The sequence below is a fragment of the Fopius arisanus genome, unplaced genomic scaffold, assembly GCF_000806365.1.
Source record: "Fopius arisanus strain USDA-PBARC FA_bdor unplaced genomic scaffold, ASM80636v1 scaffold00088, whole genome shotgun sequence".
NCBI lineage: Eukaryota > Metazoa > Arthropoda > Insecta > Hymenoptera > Braconidae > Fopius > Fopius arisanus.
Genome location: NW_011887827.1, coordinates 502214 through 529738, shown reverse-complemented (window position 1 = coordinate 529738; position 27525 = coordinate 502214). Strand labels below are relative to the sequence as shown.

The 27525-nt window shown below is 37.0% G+C and overlaps 1 protein-coding gene across 6 annotated transcripts; it reads left to right on the top strand.

The window, feature by feature from the left end:
* Positions 1–567: 567 nt before the first annotated feature.
* Patronin (calmodulin-regulated spectrin-associated protein patronin) lies at positions 568–27525 on the top strand. Of its 6 annotated transcripts, XM_011311441.1 has the most exons (17): positions 568–1140; positions 12032–12127; positions 13385–14052; positions 14201–14316; positions 15272–15382; positions 16234–16315; positions 16431–16647; positions 16735–17418; positions 18088–18255; positions 19897–20613; positions 21691–22674; positions 22820–23000; positions 23604–23723; positions 24237–24332; positions 24983–25081; positions 26385–26862; positions 27106–27525. In XM_011311441.1, exons 1-17 carry the CDS (start codon positions 1030–1032, stop codon positions 27248–27250), a joined length of 5073 nt encoding a protein of 1690 aa, XP_011309743.1. In that variant the 5' UTR covers positions 568–1029; the 3' UTR covers positions 27251–27525. The 6 variants fall into 6 exon arrangements, with proteins under 6 accessions (XP_011309743.1, XP_011309746.1, XP_011309748.1 ...); XM_011311444.1 differs by lacking the exon at positions 15272–15382; XM_011311446.1 differs by lacking the exon at positions 18088–18255.

Genomic DNA, 27525 nt, shown 5'->3' with positions numbered 1-27525 from the left:
TATTCAGGTTTATTGCCACTCATGTGGAGGCGTGTATCGCAGGTATGGGTTAAAGAGTTGTTCATGGATTTTTTTTTCGATTTCTCGTTGCATCCACTGGTATTTCTGCACTTCAACAGTCTCATTGGCTTTGATACACCGATGAAAACATCTTTCTCCCCTTCGACTCTCTCCAGATCGCCTCGACGAATTTCAGATTTTCCCTAACATTTCAAATATAATTATTGCACAATGCAATTTACGTAATTAAATTTTCTTCTTTTAATGCAACCCCAAATTTCGAATAATTATAATTAAAAATGTTGAAAATGCTATGAAAAAATTGAAAAACGTAGAGTCAGTGGCTTCGAGTAACTCCAACAATTCCGTAATTACAAATCCCACACAAATTCTATCCACTTCTCTCTGGAGTTCCCCTCCCTCGAGAGAATCAATCTCCAAGGCGCACACTTACCTTACCAACACTCAATGCCCCTCTCCATTTTACACCTTCTTCGTTCACAATCGAAGAGACTACCTTTATCCAAACCCTGATGTAGAAATTCTATTGCCAGTCGGTTCCGCTCTTCCTGAGCTTCCGCTTCGCTCCCCCCCTAAGTCCTCAGCAACCCCTAAACAATTGTTATTTAAAAAATAAAGGTAACACCTGCACCTCCAAGTGATTATCAAATGAAACAATTAAATCAGCTGAGGAGCTGTCGTTTGACGGATAGATTAAAAAAAAATTGAACTGCAAGACAATTTATTGAATTAATTATTCTTATTGACAATTGAACAAATTAATTGCTCAAATTATACATTGTTATTGTCATTATTATTGTATTTAATGCAATAGTTAGTTTGAATTATGAGTGATCGGTGGAGGTTGTGGATCAGGTGATAATTCTTCATGGATTTTTAATTAGTTTTCGGTGTTCTTCAGTGTCATACAGCCAGGAATATCGTAAAATTTATGTGATAACTATGTGTTGATGTGCAGTGAGAATAGTTGGATCAGAATTATTTTTATTTGCGGAGGTGTATCTGAAAATGGCAAGTGAGGTCATGCTTGCACCGAGGACGACGCCAAAGCCGTCATGTCCTGGGGACATTGATGATGTCGTTGATATATTCAGGAATGCTTCCGTGTCCACCATTTATGTGAGTCCTTCAATCTTCATCTTGCCTGTCTCTTCGTGTCTAGGAGGAAAATTTATTTTTATTCGGCGGATTATTCTTTTGGGTCTTGATAGTTCGGATTGTTTAGAGGGTTAATTCATTTTGAAGGATTGAAAGATGGGGGATAAATAATGATTGTTGTCGATGTGACATGACAGTGTTGTCACTCACGTGTGACCAAGAATGGGAATGTCAAGGCACTGATCTCACACGATATATGATGCGGTCACGGGCGCTGGACAGGAGATCAAAACAAAAATGATATGAGACATTTGGGGGAAACTTGAGGCTTTGCTGAATTACCAGATTGACCGGTCTCAGAAATGAATCTAGAGGGGGCCTTGTGAATTAAAATGTCTAGACCAGTCAATGATTAATAATAACTTTTTGGTAATCACTGACTTCTGAAATATTTAGAAATATCTTGGAAACTAAGAGGATTACGGCAAAATGTCAGATGAACATTTTTTTAAAGAATTTCATTGCTCAGAAAAAGTTCTCATTGTGTTTTTTCGTAAATTCAGTGGTTTTCGAGTTATGCCCAGAAGTATTGGTGAAAAAATTTCCAGTGGAGAAAATGAATCTGAAACTGCAAACAAATTCTGATTAGAAAACGAGAAATATCTCGAGAACCATGGAATTGAGGGTAAAATGACAAGACAACTTTTCTCTTGAGAATGAAATTTTCAAAATACATGTATATCACACCTTTTGACGTAAACCCAATGGTTCTCGATATGTATTTATTTTTCTAATCATGCCTCTGGCATTCTGACTGGCCTCCCTTCACCAGTGAATTATAAGTAGACCAACGGCAAACGTGAATGGTATTTCTATTCTCACGAGACCCGGAAGAGAGGTACCTAGAAATTCAATACACTCTTTCATTTATCCCTCGAGTAATAACCCATAAACTCTTCAACAACGTTCGATAGTAATCGACTGTAATCCACTGGCCCCGAGTGATTCCCATTGAATTTATTAAACTGTGATTACGAAATGGCCTCTCTTGTATTCTCCATGATTTCACATCAACCAAAACAAGATGTGTGTGGGTTTGTCCTTTAAAATTGACTATCCTCGATGGGTCTCTTGAGGCCAGTCATTTTCCGCTCGATAAATGTCTCGTACTTGTCGATTCAAAGTCTTGTACTCCCATCATTATTCTTGCGTGAAATATTCCCCCGATTTTCGGTAATCTCCAATTTTCAAAAAACTTCTAATTATCTCTCGGTATATCCCGAATCCTCAATCAATTCCCCCCATAATTAATCATCCATTCAATTATTTATAATTAAAACTCTGGATTCTAATAATTTTTCAATGAATTTTTTTGGATAATAATCCGTGATTCAATGAGAATCCAAGAATTAATGAATTCCAGTGGGAAATTGATAGGTCTGTGGAATTTATCAAAATTTATTAATTTCTCCTTCAATTAATATTTATTACACTATTTTTCACATTATTATTATAAAAATGAATGATTTTTCAATAATTACCAAAATTGAAATTTCCAAAAAATAAAGAAAAATGTCAGAAGAAAATAATTCGATGGGATATATCGAGAATAACTCGAGAATTGTCGAAATCGTGTGGGTTAGGAATGAAGTTTCCACCTACATACAATCAGAAACCCGTACACTTTCAATCTCGATCATAATTCACAACTTAATGCGTCTCAACATGAATTTTTACCGAATACAATCTCCGATAAACCCTGAGAAATCATTAATTGTCCAGTGATTCACATTTTTCATTCAATTGATCGACTGTCGGGAGAATCCCCTAGATAATTCTGAAGTGTCTTTCCGTTTTTCTTCGCTGTTTTTTTTTTTATCAATTGTTCTGTGGTTTCGCTCAATTATTACAAGCATCACCCACTGATTAAATTCATTGAGTGCATCGTGGCTTTACATTTCACCTTGTGCTCATTTCCGTGGGACAATTGGAGATCTCTATCTGGATTGAAACTCGCTGTCTTTTTGGTGGGGGACTTGTGGGATTATTAGAAATTTCCTGGCATTTCAAAGTCACTTTTACTCTCGTTATTTCTTATGTTGGAACCATCAGGGGGTGGGATGATGTGGTGATTTGGGAGGAGATGGAGAAATGGAAATTATGACTTGTCAGATTAGGGGCATGGAGTCTTGTTTCGGTGGTCATTTCTCTCCTGATCTCATCTTTTCAGGGGGAAAGTGATTTTTTTTTTTTAATCTCTCAATAAAGTCGATCTTTCATTGATGTAAACATTCGATTTTTACTGTCAGTTGCGGATTTATCATCTTCAGTCCAAATCGAAATGATTGAATGAATGAATTAATTAATTCGGGGAATTTCGATCTTCGCTGAATTTATGCAGAGAATATTCCAATTATTTTTTAGGGATTATTATTATTATTCATTTATAAATTATTTGGAATTCTCAATATTGGGAGTTGTTCCCAATTGGGAGTTGTTTTGAATTTTTAGTTTATTTTCTGATGGATTTATCATCGCCTACTGCGCGAATATATCTGGAGTTCTGTTTTCATTTTGAGATGATCTCCAATTCTGACAGAAATTGTTTGCGAGTCGTTAGAATATCCCCGGGGTATCACTCATCAGCATTTGAAACTCAAGATGATTCTCAAGACGAGACTAGACAAGACTCCTAGGATTGCCATGAACTCGTGTGCAGGTGTATAAATAGTTTTCATCGTCGATCAAGTGAACCATTCGATTCAATCGACTCTCTCTCGTTCACTCGACTCTGAGTTTTGAATTTTTTTAGCTTCATTTTTCATTTTGTAATGATCTCCTTTCCGGTCCTGTGAGTTCACTAGATCCAGTGCTCGTGCTCCTGGGGATTTATTTTTTCTTTTTCGATTTCCTGAGGTGAAATATTTCGATCACGTTTTTCTCATCATCATCTCGTGGATTTAACCAATACTGTTATCCTCGTTCAGATACCGTTTGAATTCTTCGGGTTATGATGCACTTTGTTGTACTCCGATTATCTTTAATTGTGGGTGGATGGATTAAGTGAATTGGTAATCGACCGTGAGGTGCGTTATTAGGATTTTTTGAGGAATTTTAATTCGCTATTGAGTAATTGTGGAAATTTTGTTTTTTTTTTATTGCTCTCTGGTGCAAATCGATCGATGGAATTTTTAATAGTATTTATTTATCAATTCAATTATTTTTAGACGATTTAAAAATATAATTATAATTGAAATATTTACTGGTTTATTTTTGAAATTGATTTCTCTCAATGATTGAATTTCAATGAATTTTTACGATAATTCACTGCAATTCATTTTTTTTTCTCTCGTGCTAGAAATGAAAAAATATGGATTTTCTCGATTTTCGTCGATGTTCTTTTTGCGGTAGGAATAAAAAATATAATGAGTGGGTGGAAATTCCTGAAAAGTACGTAATAATAAAATCTTAGACTGAATCCGCTGAGACGTCGCGCTGACTTCATTCTTAATTGCGGCAAATGGGTTTAATGACCGAGCGTCGGTGCACACACCAGAATTAAATATTCAACCGGAGAAAGTGGACCATGAGGAAGTCCGTGGGGATGATGTTGATTTTGGAGACACAATGATACCGTAAATGGTGGGATCCGCCGGGGCCCATCAACGGGAGAAAAAAAAAAACCATTTTCGATCAGAGTCATTGGCCGGAAATTTCAATTAAGAGTCGACATGGTTTAGTAAACAGGAATAAATTAGAGGTAGATTGATGTTGGGAAATTTTAGTATTGAAATATTTCCAAGGAGTTGAGACAGCTGATGAAGAATTTTTATTTCGACTGGAAAAATCCACGGAATTTCTCCAAATTCAGAGAAAACTTGATACTTTCATTTTCTCATCAATTCTCAAGCTTTCAATGGTACTTTGAATTATCGAAATTTTCAAGGACAAGTAGTAACCGTCATTTCAGGGTATAATTTGCGATTTTAGAGTGGAATTTAGATTTTTTTTTGGAGCGGGGATGTTGTAAAAATCGGGAAAATCAAATGAAGCTGACCATAATCCTTCGATATTTTTCAATAAATCATAAAAGCCCTGGGACATTAAAAAATCACAAGCGAACATGAGTATCTGCGAGAGTAACAACCCCACGTTAAACGGTTAACGTAATCATCGGTGCGTGCAATGACGATCCACATACGAAACAGTGCGAGTTCCTCAGGCACGAGCCATCCTCTTATCCTTTACAGTAAAACTAGTCTGCGAGTGATGTTCAAGCACATTTGATGGTTTCTCTGGTTTTTAACGATAAATTGTGATGAATAATTGAGAAAAATGTGAAAAATCCGTGGAAATCGGTGAATTTTTCATAATCATGTGTCGTTTTTTGTTGTTTCCGATTGATCTGGTCGTCGAACTAGATATTACACGGGTGAACACATGATTTGGATACTCAAACTCGTTCTGGTAAGCCCTTTCAGGGTTTCATTGACCTTTTTATAAAAAAGTTGACCTCTTCAGGGCTCTGATGAACACCCCGATGATTTTTTCAATTCGACTTCCCACTGTGTCGATTTTTCAAAGAATATCTCGAACTCTAAGAGAGATAGCACAATTTTTATTGGGACCTTTTTTGTGGAGTGAAATGAAAGCTCGAGAAAAGGTCTTGGCAAACAATGCCCTATCTCTTCAGGATTGAGAGATAATCAACAAATACGTGAGGATTAGCTGAATCGACTTGGCAACAAGTCGATCGGACGAGTAGTTCAGTTTTCGGAGAATAGCGATGAATCTTGAGGAGATATCGTTATTTTTTGTAGGACCTCTTTTTTGGGGCGCAATGAGAGCTACAAAAAGTGTTATCACTTGAATTTCGGTATTCCTATTAGTTCCCGAGATATTTCGCGAAATCGAGTTGTTGGCTACTGATTTGATATGGTGGACGAGTCTCTCGACCAGTTGAAGGGAAAGGAATGTTGGAAGATGCTCTCGGGTGGATAATTGCGGTGGTGCAGGAACTAGTCTCTGGTGATGGGTTATGATTATCGTCATTGAGGGATTCCTTGAAAAATGGAAATTGTTGGGCTTTTTTTTTCGCTAAAAAAAAAATATTAAATGGGTGGGAGGAAGCCGTGGAGGCCACCTGGGGGCTATCCTGGTGAGACACGTGGAGATTTGTATGTTCATACCACAATTTTTTTTATGGCTATTATTATTATTTTTTTTTAAAGGGATTATGGAGGGTATTGTTATTTATTCGGAATGGAATTGTTGATTGGTTCGACTCGATTAATAATGATATCGAGGTGTGAATTATTTTCCGGTACTTCTAGTTAAACTTCCGTTGTGTACGGTACAGTTTGGGGTACTCCATTCACTGCACTTGGTTAATTAATTCAGAAGCGTTTCAATTAACTTCCACTCTAGGCTCGTATCTTGATTCTATACCCTAGAAATTAACGATGAGGGAACTCTGGGTTACCGAAGACACGCAAACTCGCATGAACTGGGATCATGCATATTCCGAGATAGTTTTCTTCAATAATTTTTCTTCTTTTTCATTCAGGTTTTTCCCTCAAGTCTTTGAATGGAAATTAACTTGTGGATGAATTTTCTTGGTGGGATGTGAATTATTCACTCACTTTTTGCGATTGTCTTCGGGAAGTTGATCTCCTTCGTGTCAATTTTAAAACGTCAGGGGGAAAATCAAAGGACTGGATTTTTCTGTCGTAATGAGTTCTCCAGAATCGTTTTGCGGTGATAAATCAAATAATAAAATTTATTGATTGAATTTCTGAATTTCTGCAATTTCTCCAATTTACCATTCGCGTTCCATTACAATGTTATATTCTCTGAGCTCAATTAATTAATTAATCAAACAATTATTATAATTAATTCTGGAGAATTTTTACTGAAAGTCAAGTATTTATTTAAAAAAACAATAAATTTCAAAGTCTTGAATTCCAATTTTTGTTTTATGAGTGAATATTCGATTGAAAATTGAAGATTTTACCGTGTTGTGGGGAATTTGAATTGATAAATTTTTTTAAAATATGGAATTCGGTTTTTTCCGCTGGTAATCGATAAGAAAATACAATTTTCGTTGAAGAAAATGTAGTGGAGGCGTGTCATCCCACACCTCTGAAACCTACGCAGATGTTGAGGTACAGGAAGCTTCGACCCAACTAGAAACTTGAGTAATCCCCCAAGGGCTATCATGTCATAAACCCGAGTTCTCCAGCCCTGTGTAGGCCGTGAAATTCACTCTATCGTATCTCTATGGGATCTCGATCATACAACTACAATTACCACCGAGCAAATGTCAGTTCATTAATTTATTGCTTGTTACTCAGTTTGTCTTGGGTGCGAGAATTTTCGTAAAGGTCAACCACTAATTCATCGATTTTCCCTGGTGTTTCCCAGTTTTTCCAGTCTTTTTCACTTATTTCGTGCTTGTAAAGTGGAATTGATATTATTATCGATTAGAATATAATAAAATGGAAATTTAATCGATTTTTTTTTTCATAAAAATTTTGACTTTTATGGACAATTTAATCTCAAGCTGTAGGAGTGTTGATTGCATTTGATGATACGGTAATGAGACTAGTCTCTTGGTATTGTGCCCCGAGGTAAAATTCCCAGGTGCACCAGTGCCCTGTCATTTCATCACTAGAACTCGCGACATCGATCGCTTTCCCATCGTTTCTTTTGGGTGTAAAGTAATAGTATGTCACGTGGATCAAACTCTGCATCATTTTATTTTCTCAGAACTCTTTTTACTGAGTTTTTTTACAATGATTGATAAAAAATTATAATTGCAATTAATAATCATGGACTGAATGACTGGTAATTAGCGTAACAATCCACTGATAAACCGCCAAAAATTCCATATCTACAAATCTAAGAGAGATATCAAAATCATCGTCATTACGTTTTTTGTGCAGCTCATTGAGAGCTACAAAAAAGGTAGAAATAAAAATTTCTGTAACATCACAGGATACCGAGATATTTAAGTAAAAGTGGAGGTGATTTTGGCATTTCGTTGGTTTTTCAAAATTGTGAACTCCCCGAGTTAAATAAAAAAAAGCTCGAACCCTCGTCTTCAAGAGTACTCACTGCGCATGGAAATATCAACAAAATAACAATAGTCGCAAAAATATAAACTCCAAGAACTGAAACAATGGCGTTTCATGTTCCCCAAGCCTTTGACTTTAGAGGAACGTTTGTTTTCCCAACGAATGGTCTCGCGACGATTGCATCTGCTTCACAACCGGATGACGGGGTCTACACCAGAGCAACCATTTTCCACATGAAAACACCTACAAATCCTCTGGCAAAAACTGAAATATGCATTTATGAATGGAAATGAATAATCCAGCTATTTCTCGTTTGAATTCCCCAACCAAATTTGGATGATTACACCGTTAATGATGATTACCAACGATTTATAGTTGAATCGTACCGAAAATGGTCGTCCACTGGGGATTTACACGTAAATGGGAGTTGCCTGGAACAACCTGAAGACCTACTATGGTGTGACTTTGTGACAGAGAGAGATGGATCGAGTGATTTATCTAGAAAGTCCACGAGAAGTCACACTTGGGTCATGCTCACATCGCTGTGTCTTTGGTGATTCCACTGGAGGATGGACACCTGCTCTACATAAACAGAAATGTTATAACGAGAGTACTTGAGATGAGTGGGATTTAATTGCGGGAGTACGTGAGAGTAATGGAATTGAATTACGAGACAGATAGAATTCGCCAGATTACTGAGGTCTTCTCGTGGAATTGATTTTATCAGGGGTGTATCTTTGGAGATACGGGGTTTGGAAGGAAATTTCATTGGGAAATTTTCTCGAAATTTTTCTCGGCTATGAAATATCTCTTTTGACTTTTTTTGATAAACCTTGTAGATTTCGAGGTATGGTCAGAATTGTGTCAGATAGGGCGACGAATCAGTTCAGTGAAAATAATTTTGTGGAAAATCTTTTGGATTTGCATTCGTCGTTTCAATTACTTCGCGAAATTAATGGAAAATTGAAAAAGTCAATAATCGGAAGAAATTTCCAATTTCTCTTATCTCATGATGCCAATTTAATCAACGGAAATGGAGTAATGAGTTTTCCACAAAAATGTCATTTTCGTGTGGAAATTCCGTGGCTCAGAAAGTTGAGTGGAAGGCTCTTGGCCCGTAAAATAACCCTGAGAAAATTCCAGAGGAGTTGCTGGAGGGAATGGAGAAGAATATTTCGAAATTTTGCGGTGGAAAATTTCTTGAGTACGTGACCTGCATTAAAATAATTGAGAAATTTGAAAAATGTAATTGATCTCTCAATAGACTTGAAGAGGTTGGTGGATAATAATTAATCCGTAATAATTCGTGGGATTTTAGAAATTGTATTTGACGTGGGGAACCGGAAAAAATGATCGGGTGGAAATTGGGTCAGATCGATTGGAATTTAGCCCATCGAATTTTCAGATACCCTTTGGCGTTCAATCCGAGTTGTGCATCATTCGAGTGTCTTAATCCAATATTTCCACCGAGATCTGAGCTATTGCTCTATTTCGGGGCCAACGAAGACGGGAATTCGAGGAAAATTCAGTTTTCCCGGATATTCAATTCATGGAGGAAATTGAAAAAAAAAATTATGGTTTTGAAATCGGATTTCTGTGGAGTGGTTTTTATTATTTATTCCCAGTTTGTCTTGGGTCCAGACATTCAGTCCAATTTGCCAGTTCCAATTTAAGAATTCAAGCCCTCTAATTAAAATTAATTAATCCAATTAATCAACGTAATTAATTCGACGGATTTAATTGGATTAAATTGATTTGCGATTTGTGAGACAATTCACGTCGATTTTCAAAATGAGAAATTAATGGAGATTTTAATTGTTGAAAATGGGAGTGAATACTTGAATCTTCAATTATTATTTTTGAAATTATAAAATAATATCGCTTTATTTTTGGAGGGGGGGAGTTATTGAAATGGGGATTTATTGGAGAAGTAAAGGAAAAGGGGATAATTTGGGGTAAATGACTTTTCTCTGGGGAATTTTCTTCAATCGGTCATGAAGAATTACGTAATTCGGGTATTAGTGATGCGAAACAATTGACCCAATCCGCGAAATGACCGGGACTGTTTCATGGAGTGAATCGCGTCGTAATCACTATTGTAATGCAATCCCCGTCTCGTTGTCGTAACGCCCTTCCCGGTCTTACCAACTATGACTGAGCGTCTTTTTATAGAATTACTAATCATTGAAATATCAGTGCTTCAATGTGGATGAGCAGGAAGAGGTCATTAACGGAAGATAGAATAATTCGCGAAAAGAAATAGTAAAAAATGACAAGTACTCTGATGATTCTGTCAATATCTCGGAAACCAGGGGGGCTACGGAAAAATGTCACATAACTTTTTTTCAAGAAAATTCGATTGTCTGGAAAATTTTCCTTTGCCCTTTTTCGCTAATCATGATACATCAGAAGATATCAAGGATATGAATGGAGAAGATCGGGAGATTAACAGATATGTTCTCGAATAATCAGGTTTCATTGATTCTACAATTATCTCGTTAACGAGTGGTTCTAGGACAAAGTGCTATAGGAACTTGTTTATGGAGAATTAAATTTCCTGTAATTAATCTCTTTGAGGATTTTCCATAGGACCACTCATCATCGAGATAATCCTCTAATTATGAGTGTCACATTTGAATAAACAACGTGGACGGGTGAAATCTTGAGAAAATCGATTCCAAAAATTACTCGATGATGGAGATATGCTATTGGGGTCAAAGACACACATGCAACTCCTGGGTAAAGGGGGTCGCTGTTCGTACTGGAAACAGGTATACGATTATTCTATCGATCCACCAGTCATAGACAACTGTTATTCGCAAAACTACTTACCAACCGGAATATCCGGCCCGACAAAATTAAACAATAACAAATAAAAGGTATCAATCATATTTACGACCAGATGATCTCAACCATTTGTCGCGACAGGAGTTTTTTCTTTCTTTTTCTTACAATTTTTCTTCAACAACTTTTGCAATTACCGAGGTGAGGTGAATCTCAAGGGCGTATCGTTTATTCTCTTCGGTTTTCTGGAACAATGATGAGTGGAATTGTGAAACCAAGGGAGAAATCCTTGAAGGCCATCGAGAAATCGAATAAAATTCTGCACTCCAATGATAAAACGTGAACTCGTTTCCCCTCGAAATCATGAGTTACCCATAAAAATCGCATTTACTCAGCAATTAATTCTCCCACGAGAAAACTTGATAGCGGATTTTTTGTGGGGAATTTAATTTGCCATGGAAAAGTTCTGTGACACTTTTCTCTAGACCCACGCATTTCTGAGATTATCGGCTATTTCGAAAAAGAGAAATTGCCTGGAGTTTGAATGTTATTGATGATTGATCAATTAATTATGCGATTTATCGGTGAATACTAATGGCTGAATTTACACGTGGGGAAATTACTGGCAGTACCAGAAAATGGAAATCTATGAATAGCTGAATTGGTGTTCATATGTGCAAGTGTATGAGCTAGAGTTCAAGTGAAAATGGACAAGTGGATTCTGAGAGTGTCTCGGCCTAGTTGTCGAGTGCTCAGACAGTGGATTTAGAAGAGAGATTTAAAATTATCGTCTTTAGGATGATTTTGGCATCGAATCCCTCTCACATCATGGGACTACATAATCATTTTTCCATTTTTATCTCGTTTAAACCGACAAACCCAATCAGTAAGACTTGAAAAATCATTAATTGGAAGCTAATTGGGGTACCCTGGAAATTATTCGAAAGTCGATTTTTTCTGTGGAGAAATTATTGGAGATTAATTATTTCATTGAGTGAGAAATGATTGTTTTTATTTTTGATTCTTTGATTCACAATGATTTTTTATTTCAGGCCAAACAACGTGCCTCCATGAAATGGCTTTTATCCAAGGCGTACAACAATCGAGTCCCGGAGAACCTCCGGGAGCCTTATTACCGTGATCTTGAGGTAAGTAAATAAAAAAAATATTGTAAAAATACTGTGGGCGAGGAAATAGCGAGTCAATTCAATTGTATTGTAAAAATGTATTTCTCCCAAAAATTCCTCCAACCGTTTTCATCTCGATTTTATCGCATGATCCAGTCGTAAAAAAATCGTAAAACTTTCATCACATCCGTCAGACAGTGAGAGTGTCCCAAAATTGCTTTATTCATGAGGGAAAGTAATTAATTAACAATCCAAGCCTTGAAGAATAAAAAAAATTACATTGAATTAAAATCTGAAATTGAAATTTTTGAGTTTTCCGCGGATATCTCAGGATCTAGAGGAGATAGCGAATTTTTTAATAATATCTTTTTTGTTGCTGTTTTTTCGCTTTATAATTAAGCTCCTGTGGAAAATTTTGCATCTTCGTTATTTGCAGAGATATCATCAACCATAAATAATTTAATAATCATTTTTATAGCACTGGGTTATTAGAATGATTTTTTGACACTTGGCTGTCGATTTGTGATCGGTTTTTAATACTTTATCGCACATGTTGCATCCACGTGTGACCTACAGTCGTCAGTTAGCACTGGCTAAGATCCAATTAACTAAATCGAATTACGTTGGCTTGATCTGAAAACAAACTCGCAGTTGCTTGCAAACTTTTCGAGTCTAATGCTCGCAGTTTGTGATGTGTCTTATCAGAGATTTAGTGTTCGAAAAATTGTTTTATTGTGGCATTCACAGGACATTGTCATCCAGTGGATCTATAATCGTGGAATCAAAATGTCTCGAGGTGTCGTTTATTATTTATTCTGCCTGAAATAACTGGATAGGTTGCAGTTGATTTTTAAAATAGGATTTTACCCTTTGGGGGATGTGAAACTAGATATTATCTCGATTACTTTTGACTTTCCAAGGTTTATTGGACGCTGGCCAATCGATCTTTATTCTCCTGCCAATTCTTCCTTTTTATTTCGTGTTTGAAATATCCTCGGAGGAGAGCATTTCAACAATTATCATTTATTTGCAATAATTGCACCTCAGGGAATGGCTATCCACTTAATTGAGATAATAAATTCATTAATTCATCGGAGTAATTACCAGTAATTTGATGATCAATGAAATTAGTGAGCCAAAGGGATAACTATTTGTTCACAAATATCTTTTCTAAATTCAATTATGAATTTATTTTTAAAATGAAATTGGTGAATTTTGGGAGAGTAATTTTCTAGTATTGTAGTTTAGTTTTAATTAATTTTCCTGAATGATGTGCAGGATCAGGAGCACTTGAAGCCCCAGATAGTCCATTCTCTGTCAAATGCCGAGCTCTACTGTCTGGCACTTGCAAACATCTACTCCGATCCTAATTATCACAATCAGAATCACCTGGGTATCCTTCAAGCTCTTGCTCGCAAGGGTGTTTTTGTTAATGAGCCAAGCAATACACCCCTCACCGAGACAATTCTCATCCAAAATTCACCCCTCAAAATGTCTGCACATATGGCTGTGATAGAGGGCCTGATGATACTGTATGCCAAGGAAGTTGTGACTGGTGATCGTGTAGCTGCAGCTATTCGGAGGTTTGATCCTCAGGCTCTGGTGGATGTGCCTCAGGATCATGAGAAGGGTCTTCTCTTGTGGATAAGTCATGCATCGCATGCACTCATTACTAAAATTCAGGGTGAGGAGGGCCAGGATAAGACAAAATTACCTGAATTACCACCAGCCAAGGATTTTCAGTCATTGTGCGATGGTGTTGGTCTAGCTGCTGTTGTAGCATTCTACTGCCCTGGGGAGCTCAATTGGATGGACATCAGGGTATCCAAGAGACCCTCTGTTGCTGATGCACTTTACAATTTGTCGTTGGTTCACGCCTTCTGCATCAGGTGTCTACCTTACTCCATTTTTCACATGCAACCAGAGGATGTCACGTACATGAGAGGGTAATTAGCAGTTTTATGAGCTCTTTTAAATTATATCTGGATTATCAATCGTAATTAAAATCATTTGAGAAAGACACAAACTCTCCTAGGGAGGAGATGCTAGAGATTGGTTGGATAATTTTTTTTCAATTTCTGGTTTATCTTTCAGGTCGATGAAACAAAATCTTGTTGTATTTCTCGCTGACATGTACAATGTCCTGGAGATTCATCCGGTTAAGTGTGTACGTTATCCTGGGGAGGAAAGGGCAAGCCAGTATCTCGATGGTATGTACAGTTACGAGATAAGTATTTTTAACGGTTATCATTGATTCGATCAGTCGCTGATTTTTTAAGTTTGAATATTGCGTTGTCCACACCGAAATTTTAATCCCTTTAATGGGTGTGATGTTGGTTATTGAGTACTCGGGTTATTGGTGAAGGGACTAATTTGTAACAGATCGGTGAAGGCCACGCACAAATTCTTGTTTATAAGGTGAAGCAGTACCAAGTGGTTATAATCGTTTAATTATTAATTTATTTGAGTTATTCACGATGTACCTTTGTGATTGTGAGGACTCATTTATTCCAGACGATGATTAAGATAATTTTTAATAAAATTTTCAGTTTATAGAAATACGTTCGATAGGGAGGGAATTTCGAAGGGATAATTCATGGATAAATCAAAAATAAATAATCTAGTCATTTGGAATTAAGATTAATTATTAATTATTCAGATTTATTTTCAATTATCGGTAATTATTCATTTGCAATATTATTATCAATTCATTTTAAGTCTTAAATGAGATTTTATCTCACAATCGTAATGGTATCACGCTTCTTATCAATGTCAGTACACTCTGTCGTCCGTGTCACTGAATATTCTCCCTAATTACTCTAATAACAACACTAGGACACAATATGTGTATTTTCTTAATCATATTGGACTCGAATCCACAAGAACGAAAGGAAAAAAAATAATTTAAGTAATGAGTACTTGACGGAAAATTGAAAAAATCGTGTGGTATTTAATCTCGAGAGATATTAAATCATCGATCATGAGAGAATAGTGAGAATGATTCGTAAGAAAAATTAGATAAATTGATAGCTTATAAAATCCATAATATTTGCCTATTTTCTATGGCCTAAATCTTCTTGATGCTTGAACAAAATCAACCGCTGACTATTCGCCTACTTCTATTCATCACTGAATACCAATGGGGTTGGTTGTGTTGACCTACAGCGTGCCCACGTAATAGTCATGGGGTAGCACATAAAAGAAGTCTACCTCAGTCAATAGCACCAATACCTGATCTGAGAAGCAACCTCTCCATTTCCGCTCCAGGCTTCACAGGTATCAAATGTTAAATCAAGGGAGAGACGTCAGGCGTCGAGATATTTATTGAAATTCATTCAGGCATTTTTTATTTATTTTTTTTCAATTGAGCACAGTAATTGTTCGTTGTGAACATGTGGGGATTTGTCACGTGTTCGATAATTCTGGGTCATCAATTCATCTGGGTAATTAACAGTAATTGAATGAATGACAAAACTCGGGAGAATATATTTGTTTGTTAATTATTTTTGTTATCAGCTGGATAAATGTTGAGTTTGGAAATGACTTCTCGTGTTTTTTCCCGGAATTCAATATTTGTCTGGGTGATTTCTTTGATGGAGCTCATGAAATTTTGACTCGTGGAATAAATTTTCTCGGGGTAATTAACATCTTCGTTATGGGAGTGGTTAATTGGGGAAAAGGTGGGAGTGAGTGCATGGTGTGACAGTTGACATGTGTAATAATAATGAAATTTTCATTATCATACTTAATCATCGACTTATCACTGGCGAATGAAATTTATTTAAGGCTTGCAATCACATTAATTTGGGCATGATTATTATCCAGACATTGTATTGACTGATCTGCTGAGCTAAATGTCAATCATGGCATATCCACTTTTAGTTCGTTGGTATTGTTTGCTATGTAAATGATTTTTATTTTTATAATTTATATTGTCATTACTGTATCGATTATTTTTCATATTATTTTTCTTTAGTCACAATATTATTTTCGTCATTCTCTGATATTTTTGCACTGGGTTTACCATTAGTGCATAGAGAACTCTAGAGCTTGTGTATTCATTGCTCAAAAAGGGAAGTAACGGCATTTAATTATTTTGGCTGATTAAATTTGTTTGTTGTTTACAGTTGCGAAACCCACGACCATGAGTTTTGTGAAAAAGTCACAGTCACTGCAGCAGACTGCTGAGGCTCATTCTTACGATGACAGGTGATTATCCACCAATTATTGATTAATTATTATTATTAATTATTATTTATTGAATATCGAGGTAATCAGGGGATAATAAATTGACGAGTGGTTGGTGGTGGTTTTATAATTTCAGAAGAGGAACGTCGGAGGAGAGTTTTGTGGTGCACCGAAACAGGGGAATACCAACACTCAGTTCTGTTGGTGATGAGAGGATGGTGAAGGCAGAGGCTGCTGGACGGCCTAGTAATTGGGAGGATCAGAGAAGAAGTTCGTATGCTGGGAGAAGATCTAGGCGTAATTCAGTCACTGATGACTCTCAACTGACAATTGAAAATTTCGGTGGATCTCAGGTGAGAGATGAATAATTTTTTATCGTCATTATAGATTGAGGGAATCGATCGGTAATTGATGAGTCAATGAATGAATTATCGTTGCAGGACAATTTGCACAATTTTGGATGTGTGAGAAATCCCGACAAGGAGATGGTGCACACTGGAAAGCGTACAGCACCAGAGCCAAATCTCCCAGTGCGTTCTAGTGTTCAGGATGTTTATGGAAGTGATGTCCAGCACATTTTAGCTGACAATGGGTACAGCAATGACGAGCCAACCCCTCGCCTCAGGCGACAAGCCTCAAATACCAGTCTCAATAATGTCGCCATCAAGAACCTTCTACATTCCAGTGATAACGATAAAATTGACGTTGAATCAACGAAAATGGCGAGTTTTGCCAATTTGAGTAGACAGAGCTCGGAGAAGGGAATTAATTTTAATTATGGTGAGCATGAGCGTGATGAGTCTGGGGTGAGGGGTAATTTTGGGGGTAAGAAGCATGGACAGAGTAATGGCAATGGAATTGCTGAGAAGAAAACCACTTTTGCTACTTTACCAAATACAACAACGTGGCAGCAGCAGAGCAGTCTGCAGAGTCAACAGACTGAGCCACATTCTAGTGATGGAGATGGAAGTAATATTGTAATAGCAGCCCAATTGAATAATATTCGAATGCAATTGGAGGAAAAACGTCGACAGATAGAGACAGAAAAGAGAAGGATGGAGGCGAAGGCATCGAAACAGAGGGAACAAGTGGGAAAAGCTGCTTTTCTGCAAACAGTAACCAAGGTCAGTGCCTTCAATTCAATTTTTTTCAACAATCTCTCAATTATCCATCAATCGATTGGCAAATCTCACGAAATATCTTCGAAATATTCACAATTACTTCTCGAATACGGTGGCAGTATTTCTATTAGGTCCTTCACGTTCACTCTTAACTCAACTACTCTTTCCAATCTTACAGCTGTACTTAGGGGTAAGTGCATGCAATTGCACTTTTATTAAAATTCACGAGAACATCGCCAATCAAAACTGAAACATCGAAAATTATTCGTTCACTCATTGAAAAATTATTACGATTAAAAATACACTTTGAAATTTTTCTCCATTTCCAGATGATTTCATACTTGAAAAAAAAAAAATCACATTCATGAGGATACAAAGGCCAAAATGTATTTTTATCGTGATCTTATCAGTAAAATTGCACGTTTCAATCATAAAGTTCGTTTTCCCCTTGGAAATCCGTTGGGGAAATTTTTTTTTCTACATTTTTCCGCAGATAATATTCTTTTGAATATGTTTAGAGCCTTGGAGCATAGTGATTTATTTTTTAACGCTAGATTGCACGGTATATTGATTAATTGAAGAGCTTTATGTGTTGAATTATTGGAACTTGGAATGTGGTGATGGACTCTGGTGTACCTAACAAGGCACATTTGGTGGTTGGGCTGGTTACAGGGTAAGGTTAAATCACCCTCGTCATCGGCATCAGGGGGTGACAGTCCCGTGGAGCATGCTCCCCCCACTCCAATGACCTCAGGGTCCTCTGGTGATACAACAGGGTGTAACGAGTCATCTCCTCATCAAAATATACAAGATAAACCCCAGCGTCCTTTCACACTCAAGGTATCACTTATTTTTATCATCATTCGAGCCATTTTTCGGTTCTCCCTCTTATTTATCCTCGTCGTATATTATTTCTGACTATTCTAGTTGATTTTATTATTATAAAAAATGCGTATGTAGGCATGTGGCTTCGGTATTCGCTTTTTCAATGTCATTTATCCCCAGAATCTGCTATTATTTCGGTAATTACGGGGTCTGCGGGAAAATGTGAAGAGACATTTTTTTTGGGAAATTTCGTCGGCTACAAATAATGTTCTATCACTTTTTCTCCTAGAATCCATTCTCCAGGAGGTACGCCAAGCAATTCGCAGGGGTGTAATGTGTTTTACTTTTGCTTTCTCCAGTTGCGTAAATGAGTAATTATCGCGGTAATTAGTGGTCTTAGAGAAAAGTGACAAAGGAATTTTTTTTAGATTGTGATATTTCCCGGGTAAAATTTTTCTCACTTTTTTTCGTCTGGGCACTCGTTCGGGAGCTACACCCGTAAATCAACAGATTTCAGGTTTTTATCGAAAATTTTTCATTATTGAACGTCTGGGCTGTCTCGATTTTCAGCCCAGAATGTTGGTAATACCCTGAGTTTTTTACGTGTCACCGAAAATTGTAGCATCGAATATATTATTTTTTTTGTGAATATCAATGTGGAGTGCTGGAGGCAAACGAGATACAATATTGATCAAACAAAAAATAGATAAATGCGGACTCCTGATTTTAGATGTTGACGACATTTCAGAGTACTTCCATCCACTGGAGACACAACTCCATTGAAAATTCGTTTTTAATTTCTATTAATCTCAATTAATGAACGAGTTCTTTTGTCACTTCAGGTAATTTAAATTCCGTAAAGATAATTGAAACTATTAAAGACCTTCGATTTCCCTCGCCAACGACCCAATTCTCTGAAGTGTGTCATAAAAACATAATTGCAACAAAAAAATGAGAATCTGATTAGAAAAATTAATTCAGTCATTCCCTCGGTTTTTCCAAATTTTTCGTAGCAAATGGTCCGACAAAATTCTCAGTTTCAAATGGATTCGAATATTTTCCAAGTGATTTAAATTAATTGATGAATGATTGGAGCGTTATAAAGACCAGTAAAAAATGTTTGACACGGTTATCGACATTATAATGAATATATTCATGTCACTTATCCCGAAGAAGCTTCAGACACGTGCTATCGTGTGCTCCATGAGCCCCAGACCCCCAGAACCCGCGACACCGAGAAACGAGTCTCGCGAATCCATTGAGTCGATTTATGGATCTACTTGTTCCCTGGACTCGGGCAATTGCTCGATCCGGGATTATCTGACTGCGGAGAGTCAGGATAGCTCTGAAGATAAATTTTTTGATGATTTCGAGTGCATCAGTGTGAAAATACGATCCAAATTGACAAACACCGAGAGTGACAGAATTTCGAGGTCGAGAGGATTCTGACGATTGTGTCATGATACTGAGGGGTTTTACGGGTGAGGTCAAATGACCTTTTCTGTGAGAAATTTCATTAGCTACAAAAAAGATCTTGTGATATTTTCCCCTGAAATCCCTCGTTTGTGAGATAATCGCGCGAAATTGAAAGAATTGATGAAAATCAATTGATGACGATTGGAAAGTCAATTTTTTTTGGTTTACGTTTTAATTCAGGAAATAAGGGAAGACGTCAGAGATGTTGAGCACAAGTGGCTGGAGCATGATGGCAGTACTGTGCCCTTCATCGAGACACGTCGTACCCCTGACCTTGAGAACATGGATCTCGAGCAGTACCACCAGTCCATCACTCAAATGAACAGCAGTCTCAGTGAAATTCACGCAGACATTCAGAGACTAGCGAATCAACAGACTCAAATACAGCAACAGCATTTCATAAATCAGCAGCAGCAGCAGATGCAACAGCAATTTCAACAATTACAGAGTTATAATCAGCAACACATGACAAGTTACGGAATGCCTCCGATAAATCCCATGACTCCTAGGATCCAGGATCCTCAGCAGGGGCAATTTTATCTGCATGATCAGCCCCAGATGCAGAGAAGAACGTGGGCAAGGCCACAGCAGAATTTATCTAATGAAATGGCAGCTGTGAGTTATCAGCAGCCAATGGACCCCAGGTACAGCCCTCAACCACCTGTTTATCAGCAGGATCCAAGATTGTACCATGACACGAGGACCTGGGGTGCACCTCCACCACAGCAGAAGGGCTTTGTACTCCATGACACATCCCAGGAGCAGAGGTATCTCAATGGTGGCGATCACAGTATCATCAACAGCCAAATTCATCATTCACCGGCTAATTATCCTCAATCATCGAATTTGTTTACACAAACACCACCTGCGTCTGCTAGTCCTCAGCATCGAAATGCTGTAAGTCTATATTTATTCAGTACTCTATTATTTTCTCATTTTGAAAACCATTGAAAAAATTTTATTGCCCTTTTCCCTTTGAATTTTTCGGTTTTCAAATAATTTCATCATTATTCGGAGAATAAATTTATAAAAATAATTGATAATTCAATTATTAAATCGTTTTTTAATATTTATTTATATTTTTTGCTTTTTAAAGTTGAGGGGATATTTTATTTCTGGTTAATTTATGTGCAATTGTGTTGGCGCGGTTTAAATCGAGGGAAAATTGGTTTCTCACGAATTAATAAATAGAAAAGGAGGTTCTTGATTTCATTGTTGGCTCGGGGTACGGAGTCATCATCATAAACCAGTTGGTGATGTAATTTACCATTTTGAGAGAATACGCCACTGGTACCCAAGATGGGAGGGATCTTCCCACACGGAATTTTCAATACTTTTACCTGACCAACTGAACACCTACAGTTGATCTCGACCCACTGACTCTACGATTTAACGTTTTAAATCCACAATCTTAATAGAATGCACATGTTTTATTCTACAATTACTGCACGGAGTAATTTCAGTTACACCGATGAGGTTTGAACCTTCATCATAAATCGTTCTTTAGTAACTAGAAATTCAGAATTGCAACTGGAATAAGTGAAAGAACAGGATTTTCATATTTTTCCAAGAGTTTTTAGTGTGAAAATTTTGTAGAATAATTTCCCTCGCCTTCAGTTTTGTGAGAATTGCATTGATAAATTTTTTCTGACTTCAGAAAATGTCACGGAGAATTAATTAATTTCTCTCAAGAATTCGTGGTGTTAAATAATAAAAATAAATAATAATGAGAAAACAGTGGGAATCGGAGGATTTATTCATTTGAAAAGAGTGAATAATTCAGACTATCATTTTATTTTGACAGCTGAAAATGGAAAATTGTTATGAAAAAAATTGTGGAATAGTTTTTGGTTCTCGAGGATAAATTATCTCGTCTTGAAAAATGTTTAAAAAATGGGTGAATTGAATTTTAATGGCAGTTTGAGGATTATTAAGGGTGACAGTGGGGTTTGAAGATTGAATTATTGATTTAAGGTACATCGGATAAGTCAACTGATGGGGGAGAGTCCTGAGCCGAAGAAACCGACGGTGCACCACATCCCAATCACCTGTGAAAGTCCAACTGACAAGCGTCACAACAATGCCCAATTGCACACACCAGTTCCTGCCCCACCGGTTGACGACATGGAGCCACAAAATATATCATTCATCGGCAATGACGATGATCTCGCACAACGAATTCCCCGGCTGCATATCACATCGGGCAGTCGAACCTACAGAATATCATCACCCACGAAGACGACGCCTTCTCGTAATTCGTTTCAGCCTCACAGTTCGCTGCGCGAGGCCTCGCCATCGCCGTCGGCGACCCCCGAGATCACTCCCCTGGATTCTACGGATGCTGGGGAGAAGGGTTTCTATATCTCGTTCGACAATGATGGACCGAAGAAGCCAAAACCAGCATTGAGAGTCAAAAGATCACCCAAAAAGGAAAGAACAGTTTCATCGTTTATCGAGCACGAGGACTTTTCAGCGCGTCCGGACTCCCCTCCAGCGAATCCTATAGATCGTCAGAGGCACATGGAGGCCCAGAGGGATCTGGAACGAGAGCGTCAACGTCAAGCTGAGGAGCGTGAGCAGCAGCGCCAGGAATTGAGGGACAGAGAGTTGCAGAGGGAAATTGACAAAGAGAGACAACGAGAGGACAGACAGCGAACGGGTGAGACTCGTCCCACTGGAGTTGGCCTCGTAATTGGAAATGAACTGGCTAATCCAGATCCAAATTCACTCGATGAGATGGAGAAGAAGAAGAAGCAGTTCATGCTGGCGTCTCTCCAGAGGAGGCAGCAGCAGGGGGAGTTGAAGGAGAGGAAAGAGGCTGAGGCACTGGCCAAACGTGAGAGGGAGAAGATGAAGGAGGAGGAGAGAGCCAGGAAGAAGGAGGACGATAGACAGAGACGAGCTGCCATCCTTGAGCAGTACAAGCTGAAAAAATTGAAGGAAGAAGCTGAACGTGAGGTAAATACACAATCCTCTCATCTCTCATTATCATTTTTTGGCTTTCACTGCGCATATCTCCGAGTCTTTTAAGTTTGGAAAAAAAAATTCATTGAGTTTGGCACTGAATGAATTTTATTTTTGTTTAATTCATTGACGATTCCAGGGAAAGGTACTTGACAAGGAAGTTCTAAATGCCATAAAACAAACCCCAAAGTTACGTAGTAAGACTGCAACATCGGCTAGACCTCGACCGAAAACAATAGCCGTTGATCACTCGGAATTAGATTCTGGAACACTGACGCCTAGTCGTGGGAAGAAAGGATCTTCCTCAAATCTCAGTACAGGTAAGACTGTTTAAAATTACTCTTCTTGATATCTGTCTGATCCTCCTGATGTTGATTTCATCGTGGAAATTGAATTAAACCGTCCACAGTACTGATTAAACTACAATTCCTTAATTCCGCTGTTCCTTAAGGATTTCTCCTCAAAATAATTGGCAATATCTCAAAAGCTACTGGGTTTAGAAAAAAATGTGATTAAAACATATTCATATAAAATTTAATTTCCCACAAAAGATGTCAATATCATTTTCTCCTAAACCCTACGGTTCTCGCGGTATTTCCCAATTTTATCAATTAATTTCCACGTGAATCAACGAGTTCTATTCAATGTTCTATAACTACAAAATACAATTCACTTTCTAAATGTTGCATTTGCTATCTGCATGGCGAGTTTGAGGATCGAACCCAGATCGTACCCGGAAATTTATCTGCAACTGTTTTTCTCTGTTGTTTTATGAGATTAAAAAAAAACTCACAACCTAGAATTTCAGATATTCTTATCAATTGTAATTACGAGTGTAGGGGAATCGTTTGGCTAGGAGATTTGATTTGTGTTCCTCTTTATTTTATGTTGTATTTTTTTTTGCACTAACACACTTAATGTAGCGACGCTGATCTCACCAACAATGAAGCGAGATTACTTCAGAGGCTCGCAGGATACACTCATTGCTGCCCATTATGATGACCGGCGCTCAGGGCCCTTTTATAGGGGTGGCAGTCTCAAGGGTACGCACTACACGCACTCTATCACTCACAGAAAAAAAAAACAAAACATGCCTTTTCGTTTTTTTTCCCTTCATACTGCCAGATGAGTGGTTTTCCATCTTTTTTTCTATTGACGGAATTTTCATCGATGGAAAAATTCGATTATCTCGAAAACAAATGGAATTATGAGAAAACACAAAAAGGAATTATTTGTGGGCATTGGAATTCCCCACAAAAAATTCTTCTGACTTTTTTTTCTAGGATCATTTTCTGCTGAGATATGTCGGTATTTCACCGGTGTAAAAATTGTGCAAAAATGGTGGATTAAATTCACTCGTCTGTTTTTATAAATAATTTGTGTTTAACGTTTTTATTCCACTCATCTCATTAATCCTTGGTGTAGCATGCACTTCTGTCTCTGAGATTCTCCCCTTCATGATACAGGAATAGCTTTAGCCTTAAAATAGAGTGGGTAAAAATGTCGAGTTAATTTTTTGGTGGAGAAATTTGTAATAGTTTGCCCTTTTATTTTAGTATCTTCCGTAGATTCGCCAGACGATGGTAGAGGTTGTTCACCGTGTCGCAGTACCAATCAGCTGGGACGACGTGGATCTTACAAGACATCCAGAGGTGGGTCCTAGATTATCAGGAATTATTTCGCTATGAGTACTGTTATTTATTATTAATTATGCAGTGCATTCACGTATTTTTCATGGTTGCTAAATAACGTTTGGTTTACATTAACGAGATCTCCCAAGAACTTGAACCAAGAACGAGAGTTTTCCCCGCTTTAACGATCACTGGAAAATATCTTTCAATCATTTTTCCTCATATTAATCCTTTTCAAAATCGTCTTCATAATTTTTGGAGGAAAAAAAATAAAAATAACAACTGGATAAATAAAACGATGAATAAAAAGCAATAAACGAATACCATTGTCAGTATTAAAAGGGAAGAAGATATTTCAGTGATTTTTAAAGTGAAAATATTGTTATAAATAACTCGAAGAAGTAGAGCATTTGACGTAGAATTTCCAGTTGAATGCAACGTTGCTCCGCACCAAGCTGCACCGGCTACATTGAATTTTCATTAATTAATTCATCAATAAATGAATAATGTACCAAGTAGCTAGACCTCCAAAATCATCGAATAAATAAGAAAATAATAATTAGCAACAGGATCGTTGAGCCAAACTCCAATAAAACCTAGATAAACACCATAAATTAATTGACCGGCCTCGATGGCTTGTAACAACGAAAAAACGTTGGATTATCTTACAGATACGCAGGAGCCTCATCAACAGGTTAGAGGCAGGACAAAATACCCGACTTACCAAAACTTTAAAGGAAGAAAATCAAATTCGTTGATGAATTTGTGTGGTAAGGATAAGAATTGAAATTGTGAGGAAACAGCATTAAAGAGAAATCAATTCCCAAGTCCCTCATTAATTTCGCCTATTTTTATTTGTCTTTTTGTTTCTAATCCGGTGATTCGTTAATGATGGTTCATATTAGGCTGATTAATTTGGAGATTAATTTAGTACACTTTAGACGCATGGTGGCAGGCTGGAAGGGATTTTCCACACAGGAACACTCGATCATTATTTTTTTTCTTTAATTTCTCACGAGTCTCGTCTACACGATCTAAAGTTGCTCAAAAAAATTCGAAAACTCCATTTAATTTTGAATTATAATGGTTTTTCATTCAGCTGTTCGATTTTTTTTATGAGTTTTTCACAAATTCCTCTGAAACTAGAAAGGATAATTAATTTTTTGTTATTAACTTTTTCGTAGATCTTGATTAGCTCTACAAAATAGGTCCTGATGAAAATTTAATTATCTCTTCTGGTTTTGGAGATATCTTCGGAGATTAAAGGATAGAGCAATTTTAAATAGTCTTTTAAACGGTAAAAAAATCTGGAAATTACTGGAGAGGATTGTTTATCTCTTGATGATGATACTGACTACACAATTCAGGGATATCACTCACTAGATAATAAATATGACGCTTTTTGGGCTTTACAGCAGAGGTTGTGGCAACTGATACTTTACATTCATATTTCAACAATTTTTCAGATTAATACAACTGGATCTGGTTTTAATTTATTTCATTGCTCGTTTCACATGTTCAGGGTCATGGAGTTTCATTGAACAATCGTTATTATTTGTTTACAGGTTCATTATCGATAACATTAGATAAGTTAGATAATTAATTCCATAAAGAAGTGGTGAATTTAAAACATCTGCATCGACTAATTCCTAAATATCTCGAAAATTAATGGATTTATCGAAAAATCTCATTAACATTTTTTACGGTTCCTGAAATTCTTTACAAAATGTTTTCTATCCATTTTTTTCTAAATCCAGTAGTTTTTCAGGTATTCGCAGAATAATCCACCCCTTCAATTAGACAATCACAAAACAAATGGAATAATTCTTAATATTTTATTAGGAACTAATCGTGTAGTCAATCTAGAACTTAAATAACACACACGAAACTAATTAAGTTATCATTTGGTAAAGGTTTGGGGTCACGAAACAATTTGTTCGTCTTGGGCGACGGTTTTCGAAGATTAATCCTGTCATTTTTTTAAATTTTCGTTTCATGTCATTTATTATTTATCTTTCCCATCGGAGGTGGATTATTATTGATTAATAAATGGTGTTTATGTGTTTTTGGCAGATACTGACAGTGGATTGGGCCGTGCTACACCACCAAGGAGGGCACCCAGTCCTGGAATGGGTGGAAGCACAAAACATTTGAATTCACCTTCTTCAGGGCCTGGATCACTGCCACCAGGTCTCATGTCTAAGCGAAAATTCGATGATGGCAGTAGTGATATCAGTAGCACAGCTAGTTCCATGATGGAATATAATGGACCTCGACTCTACAAACAACCAACCACTAAATCGAATCGAGGAATAATGCTGAATGCAGTTGAGTACTGTGTATTCCCAGGAACTGTCAATCGAGACGCCAAAAGACGTGTTCTGGACGAAATTGGAAGATCAGAGAGCAAACACTTTCTCATTCTCTTCAGGGATGCTGGATGCCAATTTCGCGCTCTCTATTCCTACTGTCCAGACACAGAGGAGGTCACTAAACTTTGTGGAACTGGGCCCAAACAAGTTCTCGAGAACATGTTCGACAAATTTTTCAAGTAAGTTGAGAATAAATAAATAACAATTTTTTTAATTATGGATTTTTCTCGAAAACTATCTTTTTGATCTGGAAACACAAAAGAACTTTTTTTGTAGTTAATTAAATTTTCAACAAAAAAGGTATCGTAAAGTCGATAGTTTTTCGATAAAATCGATTATTAAGCTGTGAAATTTCGAAGCTGTGGTAATATCCTCGAAAAAAGAGAGTAGAAAACAAAACGAATTGTTTATAACAATTGCAGATACAATTCAGGGGGTAAATGCTTTTCTCAAGTCCACACAAAGCATCTGACAGTGACCATAGATGCCTTCACGATACATAACAGCCTCTGGCAAGGAAAAAAGAATAATCTACCAAACAAAAAGGACATGGCTCTCGTCATATAGTTTTACCCTCTATTTCCAATCCAAAAGATTAACAAATTTCCTATGTTGTTCATGGTTATCATATTTTAATACAACAATGTAAGCCCCAGTGTTTAATTATCGACAGTCTTTATTGTTCATCAGTCAATTTTCATTTATTCACTTACGATCGTCACAAAATCCGAACAAATTGCAACATTTTTCTTTTTTTTATTGATTTTTTATACTCAGGTGTCGATCGAGTGATTGATGAAATTGTTTTTCTTCATTAAAGAGATCATTGAAAAAATCCCAAA

What these genes read in the sequence shown, in the direction of transcription:
- Patronin (XM_011311441.1), top strand. Translation starts at nt 1,030, where the DNA reads ATGGCAAGTGAGGTCATGCTTGCACCGAGGACGACGCCAAAGCCGTCA. An exon ending in TTCGTTGATGAATTTGTGTG is followed by an intron (nt 25,082 to 26,384) that starts GTAAGGATAAGA and finishes TGTTTTTGGCAG; the next exon opens with ATACTGACAGTGGATTGGGC. An exon ending in ATGTTCGACAAATTTTTCAA is followed by an intron (nt 26,863 to 27,105) that starts GTAAGTTGAGAA and finishes TAACAATTGCAG; the next exon opens with ATACAATTCAGGGGGTAAAT.